Source organism: Perognathus longimembris, chromosome 25, assembly GCF_023159225.1.
Source record: "Perognathus longimembris pacificus isolate PPM17 chromosome 25, ASM2315922v1, whole genome shotgun sequence".
NCBI lineage: Eukaryota > Metazoa > Chordata > Mammalia > Rodentia > Heteromyidae > Perognathus > Perognathus longimembris.
This window is the reverse complement of record NC_063185.1, coordinates 9,870,489-9,898,093: the sequence shown is the minus strand read 5'-3', so window position 1 is coordinate 9,898,093 and position 27,605 is coordinate 9,870,489. Positions and strand designations below refer to the sequence as shown.

The 27,605-nt window shown below is 42.3% G+C and overlaps 1 protein-coding gene and 1 long non-coding RNA gene across 3 annotated transcripts in view; one reads left to right on the top strand and one right to left on the bottom strand.

Moving 5' to 3' along the window:
• Positions 1 to 7,898, top strand: part of Dtwd2 (DTW domain containing 2) — a 56,618-nt gene extending 48,720 nt beyond the window's left edge. Inside the window, exon 6 of one of the 2 annotated variants that reach the window (XM_048334009.1) lies at positions 7,074 to 7,898. In XM_048334009.1, coding sequence (XP_048189966.1) covers positions 7,074 to 7,100 — 27 coding nt within the window. In that variant the 3' untranslated portion in view covers positions 7,101 to 7,898. The remainder of the gene's footprint in view (positions 1 to 7,073) is intronic. The other variant, XM_048334007.1, reaches the window with a different exon arrangement.
• A 166-nt stretch (positions 7,899 to 8,064) lies between these two features.
• LOC125342103 lies at positions 8,065 to 27,094 on the bottom strand. Its single transcript, XR_007209141.1, has 3 exons — positions 27,048 to 27,094; positions 26,164 to 26,167; positions 8,065 to 10,082 (listed from the first exon to the last, which is right to left on the bottom strand). It is a non-coding gene; the product is annotated as an uncharacterized LOC125342103 (long non-coding RNA).
• Positions 27,095 to 27,605: the final 511 nt, after the last annotated feature.

Sequence of the window (27,605 nt, the reverse complement as noted above, 5' to 3'; positions counted from 1 at the left end):
AAGGGAGGCCTGTTTTGTTACCACCATTTTACACAGAGCTCTCTCTCTCTCTCTCTCTCTCTCTCTCTCTCTCTCTCTCTCTCTCTGTGTATACATGCTTTTATCTAAACTATTACATCTTTCTTTACTGCAGTGTTAGTGTTAACAGTGTTACTTACAATTAATTCAAAAGCTGGAAGGTTTTGTTTGTTGTTATTTTCTTCATATATTTATGGTGCTTTTTATTCTTTAGGACTTTAAGAAAAACAGCCCACAGAGATGTGGTTTGTGTAGCAGTCCTTCTCTCTGCTCCCTTTATGCACTGTGACAGCTGCGGAAGTTGATATGCACGGCTGATATTGTTCTTCCTCTTCAGCCATTCCCTTGTCAGAGTTTTTTCATATTCTCTGTATAGATTTAATGTAAGAGGAGTCAAGTTATTGCTACCTTTACATGACAAGTGGATTGCTTCATGAATAAGTAACTCTGTCTATGTAGTTTTAATAATCAAATCTTACCTAAAAGGAACTTGAAAGGTGCCAAGAAACTTAGGAGGACCCAGCAAGATGTCTCTGTCTGTGTCATTTTGTCCAGAGGAAGAATTTCCAAAGAAAGTTGTTGGAAGTGACTCTAATAATGGTGAGAGAGGCCTGTCATCCTCCCCATTGCTTGTGGATTTCTGAAACCAGGGGCTGCTCATCATGAGCAAAGCAGTCCATATTTTAGGTCCCTTCAGGTCATAGGGTCACAGCTGTAACTCCTGGACTCTACCGTGGTAGTGGGAAGGCAGTCATAGGCAAAGCACAAAGGAACGGGTATAAACATGTACACTAGTATGTGCGGCATAACTACAATGTAAGGCCCAGGAATTCTGCAAAATCTTCTGGTGGCATTGTATTTAGTTCACCGACATCTTTCAAAATAAAGGCTTATCATGGGACCATCTGTGGGCCAGATCTGGAGCTCCACTGTTTTGCTAAGTGCTACACTCATTGGCGCTCGACCTGCTCATCATCATTTCAGAGAGACACAGCTAGGCGTTGTGTTGGAGACTTAGGACCTACAGAACCAAGCTCCTTCTCACGTGGACCTCTATAGAAAAGGTGTGCCAACCTCACTGTAGAGCAGTGTTTTCCTGCCATGGGGTGTACTGCATTTCCTTTCTCTTTACTTTTTAGAAGTCTGTCTTGAACTCTTGTGGTTCTGTTGTCCATGACTGGCTGTGACTTGTACTGCACCCAGGTCAGCAGACGGGCACGGAATCCCCACTGGGGTAGCATGCAGAGAGACAAGTCCTTTGCATATGCTCCTCTGTAGAGCATTTTCCCAATTGGAGGACCAGGAGAAGAAGCAAGTTATTTTTCTGTTGTGGTCATTGCAGGGAGGGAAAATTTTCAGTGAGAATAAGGAACCGAGGCTGTGGGTTCTTACTTCCTAACTCTGTTCTCACAAATAAGGGTTTGTAAGGACACAGAGGCAGAGGAACCCTCCTATTCGATTGGTGGAGAACAGTGCATACTCTTAGATGACCTAGCATGTGGCCACAGATCAGATGACCCCAATGGTGGACTTACCTAGATTTAGAGTGGGTGTGTAGGTAGCCCAGTTCTGTACTGACCTAGTAGAAGAGTAGGAACAGTGGAGGCTGGGGGCAGCTTTGTGCTTTTTGTGGTGGTGGTTTAGGAGGAGTGCACGTTATCAGCTCTGGGTCTATGCCCATTAGTAGTGGAACTAGAGCAGTGCAGATCGGCAGTACGCCTCTGGACCATCAACATCAGGCTCTCAGTCAGTAGGTGTGGAGGAGTTTGGCTTCTCATTTTAAATTTCGAATACATTTTTGGGTGATGGTGATGCGACTGGCCGATGGACCATTCCTTAAATTGCCCTCTTTTGGAGCCATTTCTAAAGGTGTCAAGTCAGACATCAACTATAGCCTTTTTTGAAAGCATGAGCCAGGTTGCATTCTTCCCATTTTACTTAGTAGGACAGTGAGATGAGATAGTTTGCAAAGGGAAACCAGGAATAAAATAAGCATAGATGCCTAAGGAATATAGACTTTTTTTTTCCTGAGCCCATAGATAATATGTTGACCTGAAAGTCATCTTTATGTGGTGCTCCCATTGCTTGCAACTTAGCAGAAACCAAATATGTAGTGATGTTGAATACAGTCTGTTAAATCAGTATAGAACATTAAGAAATTTCAAATTTCTATTATCCCCTCTCTCCACCTCCTTCACTTTGCTTATTTCCTTCTCTTTTCTCATGTGTGTTATTTAAAGACACCTTGGGTCTTCATGTGGAGATTCAAGTGTTGGGAATGAACATGTCCATTGGGAAACAGAGCTCTTTTTAGGTTCTTCTAACATTAACATGTGGAAAACATGCTTAAAGAAGCCGCACAGAGGCCTTTGTGTCATGTGGCACTGTGGTGTGCACTGTTGCTTTGAGTTTGGAAGACAGACACTATTCTAGCCACATTCCAGGTTTGGGGTTCTGGGGGGCACTGTTTTAGCTCTCATGCTGCTGCTCCACAGTTTTCCCTTTCAGAAACCAGTTTCTGTTGTAATTAATTTATAATTTATAGCCATGTTCTAAGATCAAGTACTAACCTAGAGAAAAGTATCAAGTTCTTTCTACCTTACAGTACCTTGCCTCACTTCTCTGTTTAAAATGATTTTTTATTTTTATATTTGCCTCCAGAGAGTATATCATGATAGCTTTTCATAGATAGTGTAGCCATTGTTGAAGTAATGTCACAGTGGGATTTGAAATGAGGAAAAGCGCACCTGTCTTGTCTATAATGTTATGTGTGTTGAACAAGTTACCTGAATGATAGGATCAAAATATAAGCACTTTGTCAACAGGAATTCTCAGAACATTTCATGCTTGGGAATTTCAGAAAACTGTCAAGAAGAAATCAAGGCAGCATTGTTGAATTATTCAACAAGAAAGGACTCCCACCCCTTCCCCATCCAAAGCAGGTAACCTCCCATCTTTCCATGTCTTGTGCTCATCAGTTGTGGGCCTGCTGCAATTTGTGCTTCTTGCACACATTCCATTCTGTTTCTGTACCTCCTTCCATGTCTCCAGTTCAGGCCTTTCCTCCTCCTGAGTGACCCAACCACCTTCCACTTTCCTCTTTCATGTCCTGTGACCACTTGTCTCAAGTTCAAATCCAGTCATGTCTTTGTCTTAATGGAACTCATTATACCCCATGCCACCTGTGTGTCCTTCCAGGCCCTCTGTTACTGGGTTTTCCTGCCTGCATTTCACCTCTCCAAGTGTTGTGTTTTGTGCTCCAGTGATAGGAGCTGCACTGACTTTTCAGAATGTCACATTACTTCACCCTTGTTACTTTTGGTAATGATTTATCTCCTTATTTTCCTTTCTTCTCTTTTCTTTCTCTGATGGGATCTTCCTTTGTGGTCCAAGGATGGCCTTGAATTCACAATTCTTCTGCTTGTCCTTGAAAAGTGCTAGAGCACAGATATGGGTCACAACACTTCACTTTCTCTCTGCCTTTGTGAATATAACCCAGTGGTTTTCAACTAGGATCAACTTTGCCCTTCCAGGTCGCAGTTAGCAGTGTCTGGAGACACTTTTTCATAACTTGGGGAGAGGTGCCATTATTATCTAGTGAGTAGAGGCCAGAGATGTATGAATAGCCTCCCACAGAAAAGGATGATATGATGGTGCAAGTGTCAAAAATGTCAGGGTTAATATACTGTGTTCCAGTCTTTGTTTCTAGCAGGGCAATGCCACTTCCAAGTAGACTTTCTTTCCTCTGCAGATTGTCCTTGGTGCTTCATCTGCTTGGTGCTGCTTGAGAAAGACCACTGTGCTGTTATGAAACTCTTCTCTCTCTATACCACAACCCTAATCACACAGGACATTTATTATTATTAAGTGTAATCAGTTATCTTTTTAATAAAGGTGATAGAAGTATGACATATCAGAGACCAGCATAATGACTAAATCCTACTTGACAAGTTCCTAGTAACAAGCAGTTGGTTCACTACCCACACTAAGGCTTATGATGTCAAAAATTCAGAAACCAGCCACCGTCCTTTTACCTACTCAACATGATGGAAAGAGAAGCCATTCTCCTGTCATCAGGAGCACAGAAATGTTGAGAGGATGCTTTCCTCCCCTTCATATCTAGTATTAAGCTCCCCAAGATTCTTGTTAAAGAAGGGCATCTTCCAAAGAACTGACAGTCACTTTTATTATTTGTAGAGAGTATCTGATTTACCAGGAATTGAGCTTTCACCCATGGGCGATGTTAGAACCACCGTCTGTCTTCACCATCCATCCTGAGTGCATAAAATGAGTTATAACAGTAAATACTGTTAGACTCAGGAATGAAAGGTGGGTTTTCTTTTTCTTCCTTGCTCCCTTAGCCCATCCCTGACAAGGGAGGGTGCAGTGATAGGTAAAGGAAGGAGAGGAGAGATGTGGATGTCAGGCTGTGCAACGTGCCTTCCACTTCAGGTCATGGTAGTCAGAGTTCTAGTCTGGTTTTGGAGTGAGGCAGAGACAAGAGATTGGAACCTAATGCAATATAGTTTTTAAATAAGTAATTCTGAATCTTAGAAGAGGAGCGGGAGCTGTTTGCATCAGTCAAAAAGTCTTTGAGAAGTTAGGAATTGGGTCAGGGTGATATCATATTAAAGAGAACATTAATTACAGAAGACATCTGGAAGTAGTTATTGGCCAAAGGAAAAAAAAAGAAAATCATATTTATATCCCAATGCACTGGCAGTCTTCAGTAAGCAAGGTACATATAGATAGGATAAAATTCTAAATCCTTGGCTGAGTGGATGGTACTCTCTGTGGGGTGTGTGCTAGGGAACTTCCTGGACACCCATGCCCCTTGGGAGTCTCCACTACAGCAGAAAGCTGCCCGCAGACCTGCCGTGGGTGAGAGGGGGATTGGCATCTGCGCCTTTTCAAGTGGGAACTCATAAGAAAGCAGCAGAGCTAGATTTCCCGTCAGCTCTGTCCTAAAGTGTTGAATCATCATCTCTGCCCCTTCCTCCTCCTCTCCCCCTTCCTCCTCCTCTTGCTTGTTCTCTTCTTTTTTCCTTTTCTTTCTTTTCTTTTCCTCCTCCTCTTCTCCTCCTGCTTCTTTTTTCCTCCTCCTCCTCCTCCTCCTCCTCCTCCTCCTCCTCCTCCTCCTCCTCCTCCTCCTCTTCCTCCTCCTCTTCCTCCCCCTCCTCCTCCTCCTCCTCCTTCTCCTCCTCCTCCTCCTCTTTTTTTCTACTCTCCCTCCTCCTCCTCTTTCTTATTCTTCATTTAGTGATCCTCGGTTTGACCTAAGAATGCTTGCTAGGCAGATACTCTACCACTTGAACCATGCTTCCATCCCTATTTGCTGTAGTTAGTTTTGAGACAGTCTTGCTGTTTTCTCTGGTTATCCTGGATGGCAAACTTTTGGTATGGGTGTGATGATAGGCACACACCACCACACATTTGTCTGTTGACATGAACTATTGCCTGAGTTGGCCTTGAATTCTGATCTTCTTGACGCTCTGTCCCTAGTTGCTAGGATTACAGACAAGAGCCATTGCTCCTGACTAAGGTAGTTTCTAAGAAAGCTTGCATGGAAATAAAAATTCTAGTTAATGTGGAAGTTCCTTGTAGTCTCTGGGAAGTTCATGCTTTGCATGCTGCCTGAACCTGAGACAGCTCATGCTCACACTTCACTGTAAACTCAAGAATCCATTTTGGGTGTCCTCGTAGCCCACCCCATACTTGTACAACCCCATTCTGGGTGTTGGTCTGGCCAGGCAGCTGTGCTCCTCCTCTCCAGGGAGATTTCATGAGAGGTACTTCGTGCTGCACCCTCCTAGGCGGTGCCTTTCTCTGCCTGTTATGAGGTGTGGGTGGGAAGATGGTTGTATTCTCCTTGTGCACCATTGGGTACCTGCCCAGTGTCCTGGACTTAGTGGAGTGTTAGTGAGGGACTTCTTACTAAAAAATAGGGAGTTAGTGTTTGAAAATCAGCATGGCTTAAGCCATTCTGACCACATAGACTTCATGCCAGTGAAGTGGGCCTTGCCCTCCTGCGCCCTATAGTTGTCTCACGGGATAATGCACAGCCTACGATGGTGCTGAGATGTACTGGGCCTGACAGCATCCCAAACAGAAGGCACAGGCATCAGATTCTCCTTTTTGTCTAGGGAGTGCTACTACCGCCACTTGATTTATTTTTATTTATTCCTCCTCTGACAGAAGAAGGAGATGAGAGAGTTTCTAATTCCCTCTTTTTGTGTGTATGGTAAAATATACATAACATAAAATAAACCATCTCAGCTATTTTAAGTGCATAGTTCAGTGGCATTAAATACATTCATACGGTTGTATCTCTGCCATCCATCTCTAGAGCTCTCTCATCATCCTAAATCTAATTCCTATTATTGCATCTAGTTCCCTGGGCCACAAGCCCAGTGAAAACTGAGGACATGACTAACTCATCTTTTAATTTCCACAGCCTTTCTATAGTAGACCCTCAGAACATTTATAAAACTGCATTTACATTCAGCAGAGGGAAGCAGAGAAGACAGTCACTGCGTTAGTACCTGTGGGAATGGAAGGAAGGCTCTGATACAGCCAGAATTGCCCGTCTCACCACCGGCGCCATCCTTTTCTTTCCCAGTTTTGATGGGGATAGAGTTTTCATATATGCTTTGTTTTATCTCCATGATGCCTTCAGACTTACAAAGCATCAAGGAATTTCTAGCGAACTGGGGTATTGGCACTTAAATATAAAAAATTTTGATCTTTTTATGAATACACACACACACACACACACACTAGCTTCCAGTCTTGTGCTCACTTACAAGAACTTTCTCATTCTCCCCCAGAGTGCTGCTGGTAGGGTAGAGATGCAGATGATAATAAATACCAGTTATTCAAGATACATGGTGCCCTTCTGGTCTGCTGCTACAACTTCTTAACTTTGTCTCTGTGCTTGAACTAGCTTTGTCTTTCTTGTCCTTAGAAATAGATTTTTATTTTCTTATCCAGGAGCTTGTATCATCTCAATCACCATAAAATTGTTTGTTTTTCCATGGTTTGTTCTTTCTTCACAGATTCCTGGCCGTGAAACGGAATATTGACTTAATATTGACTTACACCCTGAGTCCGTCAGTTGCTTCTTTTATGCCCCCAATCTTTCAAGGTTCCCCTTGTCTGCAAAGAATATGAAGGACGCTGGTCTTCAACTTGCACCACTCAGAAGCCAGTGAGCACCAGCTTACAAAAGGCTTGAACACAGAGATCACACTGACACGATGCTTTAAGAGCAGTAGATCAACCTTAGAAGCAGATTCTGCATTTGAAAATGAGTTACATTCACTCTACTTAAGGCTTCGAAAAGCCTGATACATGGCTGTAGGCTCTTCCTCTGGGCAGCCACAGCACCAGGCACATTGCTTTGTCACTGGGTTCTGGTTGCTCAGGCCTGTTCATTTTCTATCCGCCATTTCTCACCAGCAGGTACTACCTCCCTTTCTGTTAATGGTATATTGTGCTTCGTCCCGGAAGCCATGTTTCAGTGCTGTGATTTGTTCGCAGTGAGGCTTGTGTCCAGGCACTACAGCTGCTGCAGCATGAATTCCCACTCTCCTCATACTTCCACCACATGTAGGCCAAGTCCAGGAAGACAGACTAGACTTCTCATTTAGGTATTTACTCTTCCTTGAATCCTTCACTCAGTTTTGCTCTCAGACACTGGCCACATCTGTGGATTCCCCCGCTATTGTAAACAATATGTAACACTAGATTCTCCTTCATGTCACCAGCTTCTTCAGTCCCATAGAACCCGCAGGCACATTCGGCTGGCCTAAATCTTCATCTGTGACTGTGCTGTCTCTGTGACCTCCTCAAAGTATCTTACATTTGTGTGCTGCAAAATGTAGTGGTTGCATTGGTCCACTTCCTGGGCTGGGGTGGGGGGGGCCCATACTCCGGAGTTAACACTGGCTCATGTGATTGACTGGCTCATGTGACTGGCTCAAGTGCAGCCTTGTTGCTGCGCTTGTCTTCTGGGAAGGCTGCTGTACCATGCAAGTGGCTGGGAGTTAACAGTTGGTCAGAACTTTGTTTGCTATCAGTTGTATGAAGCAATCAAGCACCTTGTTCATGCCACTCTTTCCCACCCTGCCATAAACATGGATTGGGCCTGACTCCCACCCTTCCTCCAAGATGAATGGTCCTTTTGAGAAAATCATGTCTCAGACTTTGACCACATGGTAATCTAGACAAAGGGAAACATATGTGAGATTGTTTTACTTTAGGCAACAATGGCTGTGTGAAAAGTTACTTTTCACTTGCATTTTAAGAAATGTAAATCTTTTAAATGCTCCAAGGGCAATTTTTACTTGAAGGAAGTATACAGTGGCACTTCTAGAAAGAGTTTCCTTTTCAGATGGAAATAACTACAAATTCGTCTGTTCTGTAGCACTGGAGTTTAAAGAGTCTTTCTCATTGTTATAAATTTGTATCCTCATTAAGCTGTTGGAGATTGTTTTCAAACTATGAGGGAATTATTATGACAGAAACCAAAATTATGCCAAAAATTTCTGTTTTCCTTCCTTCCTCTCCTTATTCCTTTCTATCTCTCTCTTTCTACCCCCCCCAACTTGTGGTGTAAATATACTTATAAATTATTCTGCTTTGTGAAGTGCAGAAAGAAAGGAGGGGTAATTTGATTAGCTCAGTGCTGAAGGAGTCAGAATAACAAGGAATTTAGAGTGTGGAAGTTGTAATTGACAAAATGATTTACAGATTTTGATAAGAATTCACTCAGGACTGTTTGTCTCTACTTATTGCTGCTAACTAGTTAAAAGTTCTAAATGAAACCTCCCATTTTGAAGCTGTAGTAGTTTAAGGTTCACTTAGCACAGTTAGTGCCGTGACTTCATGCCCGGTAGTCTCTGTTTCATCTACCCAGGGAAATTTATTGGGAAGTCAAACACTGTTCTTCTAATTGGTCTTTCTGACAGAGTGCTGTGATGTTTCTATTAAAAACAAAATCATATATGGGAGAGTTTGCTTGATCCTTAGACATTACAAAGTTCCCATTTGCTTTTGAAATACAATTTTCTGCCTTTAATGACTAATTTTTTTCATACTGTTGAGGAAGCTGGGTCAGGGAGCCTGGCCTTCAGTCATTAGATGTCTCCCTGGGTTTCTGTGGTCTGGGATACCGGAAGTCCTGACAGGTGACTTACTTGTCTGAATGAAATGAATACCATGTTGTACTCAGCACAACTTCCTCCGACAGAATTTGATTTGTCACTTTTAAACTGCAAATCGCGGAGACATTGAGCAAGTAAAATCTAAACAGAGGGATCAGTTGCGTATTCCCTGTGAAGACCAGAACTGCGGCATGGTGAGAAGTGTTCTCCCTGAGATTGCTCTAATCACCTTAGCCACCTCGACTTAAGTTTCTCATGAGGGCATAAACTCCAGAAGCTGATGGGAATGTTTAGATTTACTTTGGAGTCCATTTTGGCAACATGGAGCTTCTGGTGCTGCTGAGAGCAACAGAAACTCCTCGTGGGGACTCTTTTCTTCATGCATTTTGTGATGCATAAGTGAAAAATTATATTAGTCACATGATATGGTCACAGAGGAGACCACAGTCTTCCTGAATTTCTCAATGTTCTTAAGTAATCACAGGGGTTATTTTACATAATTCTATTAGAGTGTTAGTATGAACCCAGGATAGAAAAAATGATGATAATGGAATATTAAAAACAAATGAGAAAGTAATGGATTAGTTCATTAACATTGTGAATATCAGTTAAAGTGAGTCTCTTCTCATTCTGTCTCATGTATCAAAATAAGTCTCAGAAGCATTAAACAGTTAAGTGTAAAATATGAACAGATAAAAAATGTGGAAGAAAACATGAACTCATAGGGTGGGTTTCTAAGCTTGAAATCCAAGAGAAGACATGAAACAAGAAACACCTGGTTTGGAACTGTGGAAGGATGGTCTCTGGAAAGTGCAAATTCCACTTGGTTTCTGGGTTGTGCCTGGGCTGCTGCTGTTAACTTTCAGAGCATTGCTGGTGAGCTAAATAAAAGTGCTGTGCCTGTCATGGAAGATGAGGCTGGAAAAAAAAACTCATGGAAACATATTTTAGTCTGTTAGGTTTAGAAAATCATATATTGGAAAAGCACAGATTATATTCATCTCAGTGCTTTTTTTCTTTGCTATGTCTACATTTATCCTAATCTCCCTCTAGAATTTGTCCCAATTCAACATTTATGAAATTACAGTAATAAAAAGTGAGAGTGGAAGGAGCTAGTAGGAGGTAAAGAACTATAAACACAAAGGAGAGGAAGGAAAAGAAGAGGAAGAAATGCTAGGTAGGGGCGTGGGGTGACATCCAGCTGTCAGCTGGATGGAGAAGTGTGTGTGTGTGTGTGTGTGTGTGTGTGTGTGTGTGTGTGTGTGTGTGTGTGTTTAGATCCTTCTTTGCAGTTCTTTATATTCAAATGCAGCCCCCAAAACTAGAAGACTGATTTTTAAATCAAGATCTGAAGACAGTAGTCCTTTACTCTGTTCCAATGTTTTCCTCTTCTGACATTCTTGGTAGACATCCATTTCTTCATTCTTTGGGGCTCAAGCCTCTGGAATGCCAAGTCCTGAGCCTCATCAAGCCATTTCCTCCCTGAAAAAACTGGTATAACTTTTCTCTGCAAAGACTTTATACTTACCCAGCCCTGGGGAAGGGGTGGCGGGGGGGGTGTGTCTTTGATGAGAAATTGACTTTCCTGTTTCCCTTGTCATATATTGGTGATTTGTCTTAAATTGTAGGCAGTTGGCTGGCTCATCTTACTCTTTGTTGTCTTATTAGTTTCTCTAGTTTCTTACTTATTCCTTGGAGCAAAATCTGCATACCCTTCATGTTGGCCACAGACCAAGCCTTCATTTTTTTTCTTCCCCAGCTTGCTTTGAACTGCTGTCTCAAATTTTCCTTCCTTCCTTCCCTACTTTCTTTCTTTCCCCACTTCTTTTTGGCCCCTGTCCTGGGGCTTGAACTCAGGGCCTGAGCACTGTCCTTGAGCTTCTTTTTCCTTAAGGCTAGTGCTCTATCACTTGAACCACAGCTCCACTTCTGGCTTTTTTGGTAGTTTAGTGAAGATAAGTCTCACAGAATTTCCTGTCTAGGCTGGCTTCAAATTGTGATCCTCAGATCTCAGCCTCCTGAGTAGCTAAGATTACAGGCATGAGCCACTGGTGCCCAGCTTCATCTTTTCTTTTTTAGCCCAGTCTGTGATTACAGTTAGCTAGATGAGAAGTAGACACTGCCTGCCTGGCTTTATTCCTTAGAGCCTCACCATAGTTCTTGGTGGTGTCATTTGGAGTTGGTTGTAACTGTGGGGAAGCAGGTCGCATATATGGAGTTCTCTTCTTCTAAATGAGCAGGTCCCATCAAGACAGACCTTACCTATTAAAAAAATGGAAGTAGGCAATGAAGAAAAAGATATCTGAATGGCTGATATCTAATTCACTGGTAACTAGCATTGCTTAATTGCAAGGTTTTCACAACACTACAGACTTAAAACAATCTCTATTGTTATTGTAAAGGTAGAGGGGTGACAGTTACATATGTCAGGTAATGAGTACATTTCTTTTTGAACAGTGTCACCTTTCACCTTTTCCTTCACTTTCAGTTTTTCCTCCTGACCCACCCACAAGTTGTATAGCTCATTTTCAGCATAGTGTCTTGTGAGTACCACTGCTGCATTTGTTCACTCTTTGTCCTACCATTTCTATGCCCCTCTTACCGCCCCCCCCAAGACAGATAAGTGAACAAACAAAGCAACAGGAAAAGACAACAATAGCAGCAACAAATAAGAAAATCCTTTCTTGTTTCTATTTCCTGGAGTTCATTTTTATAAATATTATTTTTATCCGATGCGCATAGCTATTGTGTCTTTGTGTTGGTCTCCCTTTGGTCTCATTCTGTGTGAATGCCTAAAAGTCTGTATAATTTAGCATGCCCTGGTGTATTTTTTTTCTTTTACCATCCATAACACTACAGCCTTTTCTACCTAATTAAAAGCTCTAAACCTTGGTTATAATAGCAAATGTGAACAGACTGCTCTGGGAAGGCCATGCTCATTGAGTGCTGGATGGAGAAGCCCTTTCTCTGGGTGTGATTATGAGATTAGGGTAGAACTTTAGGACCTAATGCCAGCACCCATCCTGAGACATGCACACGGCCCCCTTTTGATTGCCAGTTGGACTATCTTATCCTTCAAATTGCTCTTCCTTCTGGCTAGTACTTTCTTCTGTCCTCATTTTTCAAGTGCTGCCTGTCTGCTTAGGGTCTTTATATTGGCTGAGAGAAGCAGGTCCAGGGCATTCTTTCTGAACAGAGTGACTGAACACTCATCCTTAGACATTGCCTGCTGACTGTGAAACAACCTTCTAGGCCAGCGAGGGCAGCCCATGCTCTTTCTCCAGAATTATTACCCAAACCACCTGAGCCACATAGAGCTGCCCTGTGGTTATCCTGCTTCCTCCTGCCCTCTTCATGCATTTTTGGCTTTGCCTCCTCTAGCTGGCCTCCCCGTGACACTTCCTAACCCACTGTGTTCTCACATCAATACTTCTCTCTCATGGTAGTCTTTTTGATTTCTTAGGCATGGCTTGTTGTGAGACTTGGAGACTGTGGGCCTTTAGTTCTGACTTTGCTCTGATCCTGGTCCAACACTTTTCTTTTGAAAGAATCTTATAAATACATTGAAACCGCTACAAGGGTCCTCCCCCCAGTGGCACAGTGAAGACAGAGGGCCGTTCCTTCCTGAAACAAGATTCTCGAGACACTCGTTGACCTCCTGCCCAAAATATTGGCTCCAGTACCACCTTCGCCTAGTTAGCAGAGACTGGACTGGGCAGAGATGCGCTGTGTTTAGTCAGTCTTATGAAACTCAACAGGTTGTAAAATCAGGAAGGGATGAAATAACAAACATACAGGATGCAATTCATGGCTCTTGTTTTTCTTTTCTTTTTCTTTTTTTTTTTTTCCAGTTGTGGTGTTTGAACTCAAGGCCTGGACAGGCTAGCATTAAACTTCGATGATAAGATCCCAGCCTCCTGAATAGTCAGGATTACAGGCGTGAGCCACAGGTGCCCAGCAGCTCTTGTTTTTCATGAGGGAAAAATATGACTCTGGTTGCTGGCAAATTAAAAGATTTTACACTTGAAAAAGTTATCAAAGTAAGCAATTGATGAGAATATACCCAATGCTTCACACTATTGAAAGTGAAATGTGAGTTGTTCCTGTTCTGGATATTACAGTTGGTGTGTCCCATTCCCTTCTCTCTTAAAATTTGGTTGCAAGTATCTCTGCCAAGTCATCAGCTGGCTGACATCTGAAGGAGAATTTGAAAGATCATAGCACAGATCAAACATCAGGGCTTCTCAGTGTCTATATAGTGAATCATTTTTTTTTTTTGGCCAATTCTGGTGCTTGGCCTAAGCACTGTCCCTGGCTTCTTTTTGCTCGAGGCTAGCACTCTACCTCTTGAGCTACAGTGCCACTTCCAGCTTTTTCTGTTTATGTGGTGCTGAGGAATCGAACCCAGGGCTTCGTGCATGCATGGCAAGTACTCTACTGCTAAGCCACATTCCCATCCCTAAACTAGTCTTTTAACAGAGTTAGAAGAGGCTAAACAATGCGACAGTTTAATTTTGTTTGGCTTGTATGAGTGCACTACAAATTCATGTTAAAAATAGGTAGCAATACTGAGTTCTAAAGATGTTGGAAAAGTGAAGTTTAAAATGAGCCAGGTCTAAACTGCTTGGAGTAGACTGGACCAATGATATTCAGGAACCATGAATGCCTGTCATATTCCCTTTAAAAACAGGTAAATCACTGGCAAAAATATCACTCTCTTTTTTTTCCTGAAGTTCTTTCATTTCTTATCATAAAGTATAGAAATAGTTTTTGCTCTTAAAAATATGTTTAAACAATCTTTAGCTCTAAGGTATGCTTATATATTTATGACATGTTAGACAATGTTTTTTATTGTTTTTGTATCTCAAGAATATATTTCAGTTATTCATCTTATCCGGATTCATTTACGTTGCTCACATGACAAACATGACTTCACTGTTATAAATCTGTGGAAAACAATTTATATACAAATATAAATATATTTCGAATATGCTATATTATCAAAACACTTAGAAAAAGGTTGCAAGCTTTTGTGTCAATCTCTTTGTCTGTCTCAGATGAATTGCTCTTTTTTTTTTTTTCATTCAAGGGAATACATTCTTATTTGTAGTAGTTGGAGAATGATTTGAAGATCCAGAAAGGATTTGAAATAGAAGAACTCATGTTCAATACTCCACTCTCTTGAGCAGGCTCTGAATTCCTCCCAATAATCTTCACACTTAATTTTTATTTAATAGGATATATTCCTTTTGAAAATAAAGAGGAAATTTTAATTTGAAAAAAACTTTTTTGAAATTATAGGATGCAAATTTTAATCATAAATAAACATGTTAGATTGAACTTTGGATAGAAACTTTCCCAGAGCAAACCATGCCTCAGAGAGAAGATAATAGAATAATCACATACATTATTTCTTGGCTTCACCTTTAGTGGAAAAGACAGGATTTTCAAGTACCTAAGAGTAAAACATTCAGTTTAAAATTGAAGTCTTAGGAAGTTATTTTCATAAAATGTCTTGTACCTTTGCATTTATGAGTCTGACTAAGAAGGCATCTGATTTACCTATTTTGATGGAAGACTTATTGGTTAGGTTGTTTTTATTTTGCCACTTCCTATAATAACTATGGTGGTAATCCTGTTCACATGAATCTTCATTTCAGCTTCATTTTTTAATCATGAAACTTGTGATTCTTTACTTTGGGTGACTCCAGTGGCTTAGTGAGTTAAAGAAGCCCAGATTTTACTCACCTGAGAGGAAGCAAACCTTTCATTGGGTTTCACTCTGAACCGATGTTCAGAGTGCCTCTCAGGTGTTGTAGGCCTGCATTCACCCACGCAGGAAATAGGAAGCATGGTGAGCTTGCCAGAAAATGTATTGTGCTCTCCTCTCCCACTCGGTTCTGTAAGGCCCAAATAAAACATGTGGACCATTAAGATGCACAGGGTTTTACAGTGGCTAATTTGAGTCTTCCCTTCCTTAAAGAAAGAGCAATAAATAAGATGGATGAATAGCAAACCAATCCCAGCTCTGGCTGAGGAGATTCTGGGGGAGGACGATGGAGAGAATCAGGGAGGTGTGTTCAATGAATGATTACGAATGAAGGGAGTGGCATATCTACAGTGCAATTTTCACCCTCCTTGGTGTGTAATTAACCACAAGTTAGGACCCTCAGGGGTACATCTGCTGTGGTTCAGCTAGCACAGCTCCCAGAGTGTGGTGCTCAGCATTGGGTATAGTGGTGGTTTTAGAGCACAGGGCATTACTCTTATTTCAACTCCTTTTAAGTTATTCTGGTTATTTGAGGATGAAACTATAGTTGGGGCTGGTATGAAGCCTTCTTTCCCAACCATGTCCTAGCCTTTTGGAGGAGAAAGGGGCCATCAGCAGGTCAATATTGGCTTAGAATTTAGTATCATTGAGATCTCTCTCTGTCTCTCTCTCTCTCGATCTGTTTGTATAGTTTTAAAATGTAAGTAGAGCAGTTGAAACAGTACTGAATTTTTGAATGTGAAAGAAATTTTCCCCAAATGGTTGTGGTTGAGTTTTATTTTAAATTAATGAATCATATGGTACATGGCTTGTATCTCAATAAAGCTGCTATAAGAAGCAATTACAAATAGAGGGGGAATAAACATGTATTGAAAACGTTTACAATCAACACATGAGATCTTTCCTCCCTCCTCCCTCCCTCCCTCTCTTCCTACTTCCTTCCATCCTTCCTCCTTTCCTTCCTCTCTCCCTCATTTCCTCTTCCCACCTCTCTCCCCTTCCTTCCTTCCTTCCTTCCTTCCTTCCTCCCTCCCTCCCTCCCTCCCTCCCTCCCTTCCTTCCTTCCTTCCTTCTTCTTTCCCCTCCATGCCCTGCTTCCCTTCCTTGGTCACTCTTTCCATTTCTCTTTTCTTTCCAATAAGAGCAATCTAGCTCCAAAGATTTAATCCTTAAAAAAGTTATTTTGGGTTATTTTCAATTCAAATAAATTCCACTATGTTAGCTAGGATTTTAAACAAAATCCCCAAGTGCAGTAACCGTAAAAGCTACTTTCAACCACAGTTGATGCAAAATAATGTTTCCTTGTTGGTAATGTTTCTCTATTCCAGCTTGAGCGCAGCTGTTGAGCTATTGGCCGATTGCTTGTATTCTGAGATGTGAAGTCCTGCAGTACAGAAATCCCTCCTTCAATATTGAGAAGTGAGTGTTTTCCTAGGCTTAGTGGGTTATACAGTTCTAGCTTTGCAGGAGTGTCTCTGTCTTCCAGGTGAAATCAATTACAATCACAGACACTCCCACTACAAGGAATGAGATCTTCTTGCACATTTCCAAAGAGAATTGATGTCAGAACAAGGGCCAGGTAGAAAATTGTTTGTCTGGTTTGGTGGTCTACAATGAGAGCTGTATTTTGGGAGTCCAAATTAAAAATGTCAGCATTCATGTGGGAGATTATGGTATATTAAAATGCAAATATTTACAACTTTAGTTCAAGTCCAGACCTGTTTTATTTAGTCAACCAATCAGTATTTATTGAGTATTTGAAAGGAGCAGAGTGTCACAGAGCTGTGCTCATCATTCTTGCCTTCCTTCGTTTTTATTTTTCTACTTTTGTTGCCCCTTTCTATTCCTGGGGACTCACATTTGTGGGGCTGCACCCAGCAGTTTGATTGATTTTAAATACTTAGCCTTCTCTATGCTTGGGAGTCCCTGTCTTTTATTCTTGGTGAGGTAGTCTGCTATCAGAAATCGCCATCACTATAGTTTCCCCTCTGGGCTGCAAGATTGGAGCTGGGATGTGGAGTGTACAAGACAGCCATCTGGGCTGGATGAGAACATGGGCTGTAAAGACACTGGAAATGGGTAGGAAAAGGAAGTCAGGACACATAAGTGGAATAGCCGGCCCAGGATCATGGTCACAGGAAACAGGCCATGCTGGAGAGGTGCGTAGTGTTCTGGGGCTGGTCCTCCATGCTGGGACTTCAGTTCCTATGGGGACTAAACCAGGATGGTGCTCAGCTCTGTGCCCTACAGTCAGCTGCACTTATGTGCTCTAAAATTATTTTAGTTCTTCTCTTTCTTTGTGATCTCTGTTTGAAATTCTTTTCAGCTTTAATGACTCCATTTAATGCCAGCTCTTTCTTTAAGCTTTTCCTGTTCATCCTAGTCATAGACATGTTTCTCGAGATTCACTTTCTAAAGAAGCAAAGGAATGAGCACTTACCACCTATGTGTGCAGAATATTGGATTTGATCTTTGATTACTCCCTATTGGAATCTTGTATCAAAGGTATATCTAATTTAAAGATGTGAAGGCTGGTTCTAAAGACTGTTTTTGTTTTGTTTTGTTTTGTTTTTTAAGGATTATGGGATCCCAAGAAGAAAGTAGTCTTCACTAGAGACACCTTGGGATGGCTTTTAGATTTTTTTGGTCACATGATACTCAGCTTGCTGAGGGACTCAGTTAATGTCCTGATAACCTAACTACACTGAGGAGGACCCTTAACAATCAGTTCATAAATTAATACACTATAGTATTTCCCTGGTGTCCTTTCACATCTGATTCCTAGTATCCATACATAAATGGAAGGGCACAGTGGGGACATTCTCAGATAGAATCATGTAGGGAAAGAGTAGAGGGAGAGGAGAAGGCTTGGGTGGACATTGCAATGTCTTCACATCTAGGAATTATTCAGCTCCTTTGAGGTCAGATCAAGGAGAGCAGAAATGGGGTTTAAGACTGAGCTTGATGATGACTGACAGACATGCAGTGGTGGAGTAAACAGATGAGAAGTCTGGAAAGCTTTCTGTGAAGGGAGTGTGCACCAAGAGGTGCTTTTTGTAAGATGGAGAATAGAGCAAGTTTATGTTCTGATTGAAGTAATACATCAAGAACAACAATACCTTTTTTTATATACAAAAAGGCTGGATGTGGAAGTGCAATGCCTATGATTCTGGTCTAGGGAGGCTGAGTCTGGAGGATTTCATGTTCAATGCCAGCTGGGCTGCAATAGTTAGTTTCAGGCCAGCCTTCACTAGATTTTGAGATGGTATCTTAAAAAAAAAAACACCTGAACAACAACAAATAGAAATGTATAAGAGGGATTAAAACCTTGAGCTGGAGAGGAAAGCGGAATCCATGCACCGTGGAGAGAGCGGCCTTGGACAAGGCCAGGGTCAGGATGATTGCTTGTAACTGGAGGAAAAGCAGAGAGAACAACTGAAAACTTATTGGTTGATTTGGATGGCTAACACAGGTGGCGTTCATCTACTATTTATTCTGTTGTCTCTTTGAAGGATGCAAATTTTCCTGGAGAAGAGAGAAGAAGATATGCATCAGTGATAACAGGAAGGCAATGTCCTTGGGAAGTATGGTAGGATTGCTGGCTAATAGAGTTGCTGAGGATTTATTGGAGAGTTTGGCATATATTTAAAGGGAGGACTATGCAGAAAATAGTGATGCAGCATGTAGAGAGTTGGTTCTTTCTAAGGCTAATTTTGCCAGATGTATATGACACTAAGAAAAGGGGGAAGGAGCTAGTGGTATTTTCAAGTTTAGCCCATAGCTAGGTGGGAGTAAATGAGACCATGGAGGGGTGAGGGTCACAGGGGAACAGAAGTACAGAACTGGCCACGTAAGTAGGCACTCCTGAAGGAAGGGAGCTGATAGTGGATGCTTTACATGAAGATATTGGAGGCAACATCTGGGACAAGTGCGAGGTGGAAAACAATTCAAAGGTTAAAAGCTCAGAGGATGAGAGGACAGGATATAGAGGGCCTGGCATACTGTGAGGTGGAGATCTCTAGAAATGCTAAATGTGTTGTGTAGGAAGCCATCAATCAGATGTCACAGTCTTTCTGGATGCCAGGTCAACAGATGACAACAGTACCAGGCACTGGCGATCACGTGTGCTATAGGCAAATGGAGAAGAGGAGGAAGCCTCACAGGATTGGCAGGAGTTGTAGGTAGGGATCAAACTCTTCAACACAAGGAGACCCTGGGAGAAGCAGTGTCCTTAGGGCTTTACCGGGCTGTAGTTGAGACCAGAAGTCAAGACCTAGGAATTTTGCAGGGTACTGTGGAATATTTAGGGACTTGGAAAGGAGGAAATGAGAACCCAGTGGGGAATGGGAATAAAACATGGGTAGAGTGGACAACATAGAGGAGAAAGAAAGTGTTGGGCCACTGGACAGTGGGCACCCTGCCCAGGATGGACAGGGTGTTGTGGTGGTTGAGGAGAGAATAAGGATGTTCCCCAAGGGGCAGCATTTCTAGGCAGCTCTTGTGGTGTTCGTGGCCTTAAGGAGGCTTTCGTTGAGAGATGAGAGGACCATTGCAGGAGGTGTCCTCTGCTTTGCAAAGCCATTCTGCTTGAGGGGTTAATGGAGGTCTTTGTCAGAGAAGGAGATAAGGGACATACTGGACCGTTTGAATTCTGTGGGCCTGGGATGGAGCTAGAGAATTGAGGTTCTCGAGGGATGCTAACGCTGCTGGTGGTAGAACCACACTTTTGGACCACTGGCCTGGATTATTCTGGAGACTTCCGTGACATCGTGTTGTTTACTGCTCAATGACAACCCCAAAGAGTTTTTTTGCCTATGATTTGGCCAAAATATTATGAGTAAAATAAAAATCGAAAACATATACATTGAATTTATTATTATTTACCTTTTTTTTTAATGGTGCTGGGGATGGAATCCAGGCCTTGCACATGCCAAGTGAGCTCCCTAACACTGAACTACAACCTCAGACCCCAATGTCCTTAACTGTAACTTTCTTGAGAGAAGTCTGTTTTCAGATATATGCGTATAGTTTGCAGTAGAACTGAAATGCAAAAAGGCCAGGCAAGAGCGAAGACCAAGGAATTGTTTGGTGACTTGCATATATTATAATTTGAAAACATGGCTGTGTGCAGGTATGAGAGGCTCATACCAAGCATGGCCTAAGAGCCAGAGTTGTGGAAAGGCTAGCCTTTCTCCAAGGGGGTTCACACGTGAAGTAGAGATGCTGAGTCTAAGCAACTTCTTGCAGCCATCCTAGTGCCTCTTGCTGGGTGGAGGAAATTCTCCACCCAGTGCTGAAAAGCCTAGAGTTGAGAGAGTCCATTCATTGAATGCAGATGCCTAGGTCAAGGTGATCTTGAGAACTCTGGAGATATCATAGCCTTAGGAATCACCAGCCCCTGAGTAAACCCTCTATGGAAGGAATGTTGAGGCCTATTTTCCCTAGATGGAAAAGTCTTGCTGGTACCTGAGTGTGTCCATATAGAGTCTGGCATCTTGTCTTCATGGTGGAAAAGGCAAAGACCCCCCCCCCCAGGTGATGGGCATACCTGAATCTCTGGAGATAGAGGCTGGTACATGATGGATAGGTTACTAAACCTGTCAGTCCGGTGCCTGGGACTGGGAGTTTCCTGTGACCCTACCCCCTGACCTGACCCTTTTTAGGCCTGGACCAGCTCAAGTGCCATTACGTCATGCCACGTGTCTGCATGTTTGTGTCCTGTCTCCTGTCTCCTGTTTCTGGTCACTGTGGCATCCCAATTCAGCTCTCTAATGGAGCTGAATTGGTTTGTTAGTATTGTTTTTGTTCTTTCTTTCCCCTCTGGCCTTCATGGCACAATTTCCTGAATGTGTTGAATGTATCTGCTGACTGCTGGTCTTTGAGACAGGACTCCACCATGTAGCCACTGGCCTTTCAATAAAGACTCCAAGATTCGACATCTCAAAATGTGGCTTCTCTATTTTCTCACCTTACAACACATGTACCTCTCCACTGGCCAGTTCCACCTTTGGAAATATTGATCAATTCTGTTTATTTCCTCTTCACAGGTAGAAGAGATCAATTGTGCTGAAATGAGGGTTTTCACCACTGTATAATTTGAGCAGGAACAAATGGAATCATTGACTACCCTATTATATTGGAAAAAAAAACTCCATGGATTTTCTAATTCTTTCTTCTTCTTCCTCCTCCTTCTTTTTCCAGTACTAGAGCTTCTACTCAGGCATGGTGTTTTCTCTGTTTATGACAGATGTTCTGTCACTTTTACCACAATTCCAGTGTGGTCTGGTTAATTGGAGATGGGGTCTGGAGGATTTTTCTGCCTTGGTTGGCTTGCATTTGTGATTTTCAGATCTCAGCCTCTTAGTTAGCTAGGATTGCAGGCATGAGCCACCCACATCAGTCTAATTGGTGGGAGATTTAGTTGAAGAACAAAAAGGGAATTGAGAAAAAAATACCTAGAAACAGATAATCATATCCCAGGGAAATGTGAGTCTTGGGGGTAGTGAGGCAAGCAGGTGGGATCCCCAGCCCCTCTATGCTGGAGAAAGGGAGAACAACCATGTTGTTCATGTAGTTTTTAGACTCCTCATAGCTTAAAGATTCCGTAGAGCCAAGTTAGTAGTCCCTTGTTTCTGATTCTCTTGCCCATCCATCGCTAGACATGAGCATCCTAGAGGGTAGTTCCTGCCATTATCTTAAAATTCACAGCTTGTTCAGTCAGCTTTGGAAGTGCTCTGCTGCCAGATCTCAGGAGAGTGCTCAAGAGCAGAAGCAGAGATGGAGGAGCAGAGGGGAGAGATGTGTGGAGGAGGGAAGGAGGATTGAGCACTTTGATATACAAGACTTTGAACTTGCATTTAGTAAATTTTTTAATACATGGCATTTCCCCAATGGTGAAAGTAAAATCCAGTGGCTTGTGCTTGGGAGAATGAATAGTGACAGAGGGAGAGGCCACACTCTTGGCAGAATGTGTTTGAAGGCTTTGTTCTTTCTGTCAGAGGAGTTCAGTGGGGGCTGTGTCTTCACTAGGTCTCCAACATTCTAGCCTCTTTCTTACATGGACTTTGATGTTCCCTTCCTCTCCAGGGCTTCATGCTCTCTTCCTAGTTTCCAAAGTGCACTTGTTGAGTGCTTTTGAGTTTCAGTTATCAAACCTTGAGCTCAAAAGGCAGAATCAGTGTCACAATGTAATAAATAGTTCACCAACAAGATCCATTCATTGACATTGCTTTAAAAAAGTTCCCCAGAGAACTTAGCACCCTTTTAGTGTCTATAAATGATGGCCAGGTGTATTTGATACCCTATTACTACTGCTTTCCATCTCAGCTAGTCTCTTCCTTAGTTAGCATTACAGTCCATTTACTTGGGCAGGTGCTACAATGTTGCCAGTTTCTGTATGTAGAGGGCAAATGTGAATATTGAATTGAGCTACAGTGTAGGCTTGTTGCATTTGGTGGTGTTATCTCCTATAGTTCCTCGGCTATGGATTTAGGAACAAGAGACAACATGCCTTAGATGATCCCATGGTTATTATATCTACTTCTCAGTGGTTCTGCAGAATGCAGATAGTAACTGCACTGGCATTTATGCTGTGCATGTTTTTTTACTCCATACGTTTTTTAGTGCCTATGTGTTGAGATCCATTTATACCTCTGTGAATGACTATTTTTAGCCAAGTGATGGATGAGATCCTTCCATCCAAGGTGTGCTATTCCTAAGAGAACTAATCACTCTTTATCAAACTTTATGCAAATAAAGCCAAATTGGATTTATTAAGGTGATGAAAGAGAAAGGGTGTTTTTTTTTTAAATGGGTAGCAATGCTGTGTATTATCTAAATGCAAGGCAGATGTAATGATGCATTAGAAATGCCAGGGAAATTTAATCAGTCTAGCAAAAAAAAATATAATGAAGTGGTTGTTTAAACACTGTAAAGTTAATGTTAGAGTAATTACTTCCCATTGAGCAAAGCATGGAGCATGTTATCCGGTCTCTGATTAGTCATCTTGCCTACAACATCTGGCCCTTTGATCCATTTTGACTTTAATATAATCTCTAAACTTCTGAATTTAAATTTTGGAATGGATGAGTAAATAGAGCACTTCTGTAGGAGACAGAGTTCTTAATATTTCATGACACTAAAACTGTGCCTCTGCTCACGCCTCTCTCATGCTGACCGCACCTCTCTGTCACCAAAGACAGTAGGATAGCGGATGTCCATATTTGTAAGATTAGGCAAGAAATACTTAAGATCTCTCAGTCCAGGTGTGATGGCACACATGTGCAATCCCAGCGCTCGGGAATTTGAGGCCAGCTTGGGCTACCAATAAAACACACTCTCAATGCCTCTCTGCCAAAAACATACCTTAGTTTTCTTTGGGTAAGCTTTCTTTCGATAATAAGAGGGGTGATAATAGGTGTATTTTTTTTTCTATTTATTGTCAAAGTGATGTACAGAGAGGTTACAGTTTCACATGTTAGGCCTTGGGTACATTTCTTGTACTGTTTGTTACCTCCTCCCTCATTCCCCCCTTCCCCCTCCTTCTCTCCCCCTCCCCCCCATGAGTTGTTCAGTTGGTTTACACCAAATGGTTTTGTAAGTATTGTTTTTGGAGTAGTTTGTCTTTTTATCCTTTGTCTCCCGATTTTGGTGTATTTTTTTTTTAAAGAATAACTAGGAAAATCAAGGAAAGGAATAGAAAGTGTGTGTTACAAAACTAGTATTTCCACTTTCTCTTTACTGAAATGTGGATTCACTGGAAGTATGTAGCGGGGACTGCAGGTATGTATCCCTGTACTGGCTTCTCTCCGTTGAGATGTCATCTTGTGGACTTTTCTGCCTGGGTCAGCCTTGAGCTATGATCTTTCCACTCTCAGCCTCTCAAGTATTGAGAATTACAAACATGACTCATTAGGGCCCAGCTAGATTTTCTGTAAGAAGCACATAAACGAATCTCACCACCAGACACAGTGACTGCAGAGCCTCTCACAGCAATGCATGCCTATCAGAAGATTTCATGGTGGGGAAAGACCTAAGCATGCTACCCGGATGGACAGTAGAGGCGGAGGACGGGACGGGCAACCTGGTGCAGTCTTCATTATTATCCACCTGTAACTTACCGGGGTGTATTCAGACGATTTCATTGTGATTGTTTCATACATTCATATAGTGCACTTTGATCAAATGAACCCTCTATTATGTAAATTAAATGGTCTAAACTTGTTAAGAACAGTTTCAACTGGTTTCTTGATTTTTGTTTTCCCATACATGTGTATGAAGTATTTGGTCATCGTGACCTCCTTGCCATCTCCATCACCACCACCCCTTCCCTTCGCCCCCCCCCCAACCCGGCGCCCCCCCCCCACACACACACACATTTGTTTCCATATCCAAAATCCTGCATCATTCATAAATACATCACATTCATACTTCACACATCATTCCTTTCCTTAGCTCTTGATTTCTCAGGCTGGGAAAGACAATTGCTGCATGTTTCCTGTTGTTGTTGCTTTAATCTATCTAGAGGCTGCATGTATGTCTTCCTCCTGAAAAATCACAGTGGTTCTTGGGCCTTCTGAAGTGCTCTTTGTCCAATTTTACACTTGATATATGAGCACTGTGGGCATCGCACCTAAGTGGAAGTTGCAGAATTTTTGAAGCATGAGATCTAGTTCAGAAGATTGGAACTATTGACTTACTTTGGAAACACTTTGGAGGACATTGAGTAGACTTGAGTCTTGGGCTTTCCTTTGGTAGTGGATAGGGAGAAGCCCGTTTTTGCTCTCAGTTGCTAATGCTGCCCACAGGCAATGTCAGCCAATCTAGTTACCGCAAGAGGCCAGGCGTCCACTTCAACAGGTCTTTCCTCTACATGGAACACATTACTTAGGGCTTGAGTATTCCTGTGAAGTGACTACCACTTTCCCTGGGGTGATTGCCAGCCTTTCAGTACTGTGTGTTGGCTGCATGCTTTCTTGGGGTGAGTGACAGCCTTCCATCATGCAGTTCTGGCTATGTGCTTTCCTGCTGAACAGTAGTGATTTCAGTGTAGAGCCACTGGAGTTACTCTTCTACACCTGATGGTGCTTTACAGCCTGTAAAAATGTTCTCATGCTGCACTTTATTGGCTCTTCCTTGAACCCCAAGTAGTTGTGCAGCTCAGTTTACCTTATTCCCATTTTTTTATGGGTAAGTAAATTAAACTGAGGTTCAGAGACAGGAGGTGGTTATTAAATAGCAGAATGTGATCTACGTTATGTTTCCCAATTTTTAATATTGTTATATCTCCCCCAAATAACTATGCTGTTGCTGGTTATTCACATGCTGGCTGTGTCATGCTGACTGGCCACTCTGACCATGGATTGCAGCAGCTGGCTTGGGCCTTCTGCTTCTAACGGGGAGCCGGAGTGGCAGGGTACTCTGTGAGATGCATGCTCCTCCACGCTGAGATGCACCATGTCTCTCTTGCATCCATATAATAAATGACAAAGATTGGAATTTTGACAGATCCACAGAGACTTTTTTTTTAATTGGTTGTGGGGCTTGCACTCAATGCTTGGGCACTGTTCTTGAGCCCTTCAGCTCAAGGCTAACACTCTACCACTTGAGCTACAGTACCACTTTGGGTTTTCTGGTGGTTCATTGGAGATAAGAGTCTCATGGACTTTCCTGGCCCCAGTTGGCTTTGAACTGTAATCCTCAGATCTCAGCCTCCTGAGTAGCTAGGATTACAGGTGTGAGCCACCAACACCTGGTTATTGTTTTGGTTATTGTTTGTTGGCAATGTTTGTAGCAGAAGGTAGAATCCCATCTTAGGACTTGTGTTTGCTTTTGATGGGTGTTTGGTGACCCTGTGTACTGGAGAAGTTAATACATTAGTTTGGTGCTTTGGGGTCTCAGGGGTAGCATCAGAGCTCTGGTTGAAGGCAAATGTAATGGCTGGTGTCGTTACAAAATATCAGAAACCAATGCTGAGGCTGGGAAATGTTCTTTTATGTTTTGTCACCTCCATAGTTTTTATTCCTGTTTCGCTGGAATGTCTGCACAGGCCTTGGGAACTCTGTTTGTATGGGTGTACAGTTAAGACTCTATACAACTTACGCTTGGGTTCTTCCCTTGGACCTGGGGCAGCCACACACAGTCCCAGCATGGCAGACAGCCTCTGACCTCTGACCTCTGACTGGAAGCGTCCGCAGAGGTGAACTCTGAAACCTCTCTGGGTTCTAGATCTTACTCTTCCCTCTGAGGAGTCCATGTTTACTTGCCAGTTCAGTGAATAATTTTCAATGATGTTTTCTGTGTATTTGGGGGAGCTGTTGTCAGCATCTGCTCCATCAGACCATTGGGAGCACATTACCATGATTCCTCTTTTCCCCAATTTCCATCTCTCAAGGAGCTAGGATTAAAGATGTGAGCCATTACTTGTGTGATTATGCGCTCTCTCTCTCTCTCTCTCTCTCTCTCTCTCTCTCTCTCTCTCTCTCTCTCTCTGTCTCTCGTGCGTGCACGCGCCAGTCCTGGGGCTTGGACTCAGGGCCAGGGCACTGTCCCTGCCTTCTTTTTGCTCAAGGCTAACACTCTACCACTTGAGCCACACAGCGCCACTTCTGGTTTTTCTGTTTATGTGGTGCTGAGGAATGGAAACCAGGGCTTTATGCATGCAAAGCAAACACTATACCACTAGGCCACATTCTCAGCCCTATTTTTCTTTTTAATGATGAAAAAAATTCAAGTTCAAAGTATCCAAAATAAGCTGTAAGGGTGGAGGGTGCTGGTCCTGTGCCCAGTGATTTGTCAGCTGTGGTCCTCTGAAGGAACACCCTTAAAAGAAATGCCACGCATACCATGCATTCAATCATGGGAACCATTTTCTGCAATATTCAGAGCATTTTTAGTATGGTCTTTTTTGTGATCCTTTGGGTAAATTCCCAGAAGTGGGGTTTCAGGGCACCTAGGGGAGCTCTACCATGTTCATTGCAGTGTTATTTACCATAGCTAAAATATGGAACCAACCCAGATGCTCCTCAGATGAATGGATGAATAGATGAATGGATCAGGAAACTGTGACGCACACATACACACACGTACACACACACACACACACTGAAATTCTGTGCTTCCATCAGAACGAATGACATTGCCCCATTCATAAGGAAATGGAAAGACTTGGAAAAAGTCATAGTTAGTGAAGTGAGCCAAACCCAAAGAAACATAGAATCCATGGTTTCCCTCACTGGTAATAATTAGTATATGTCTAGGAGAGGATCGCAATAGCTCAAAACTACGTACATATGATCACATAAGATGAAGCTAAGCGAAATGAACTCCAAGATGTGGAAACGAGGTTTTTCATTGTTATTTTTAATGTACCATGTGAAATTATTTCTTTTTTTCTTTCCTATTGTTAGTCCCCTTGTTGTCATTGTATTTGATGTTGGTACCCTGGGCATTGTATATATATTTAACTGAATTAGGGAAGAGAAGAGGAACATCAAAATGGCAAGACAAAGGATAAAGGGTGAACCAGTGCAACAGCAATACTCACAAGACAATATGTTGGAAATTAATTGTACAACTTGGGGCGAGGGAGGATTGAGGGGGAGGGAAGGTAGTACGAAAATGAGGGAGAAGGTTAGCAAGTATGACAAGAAATT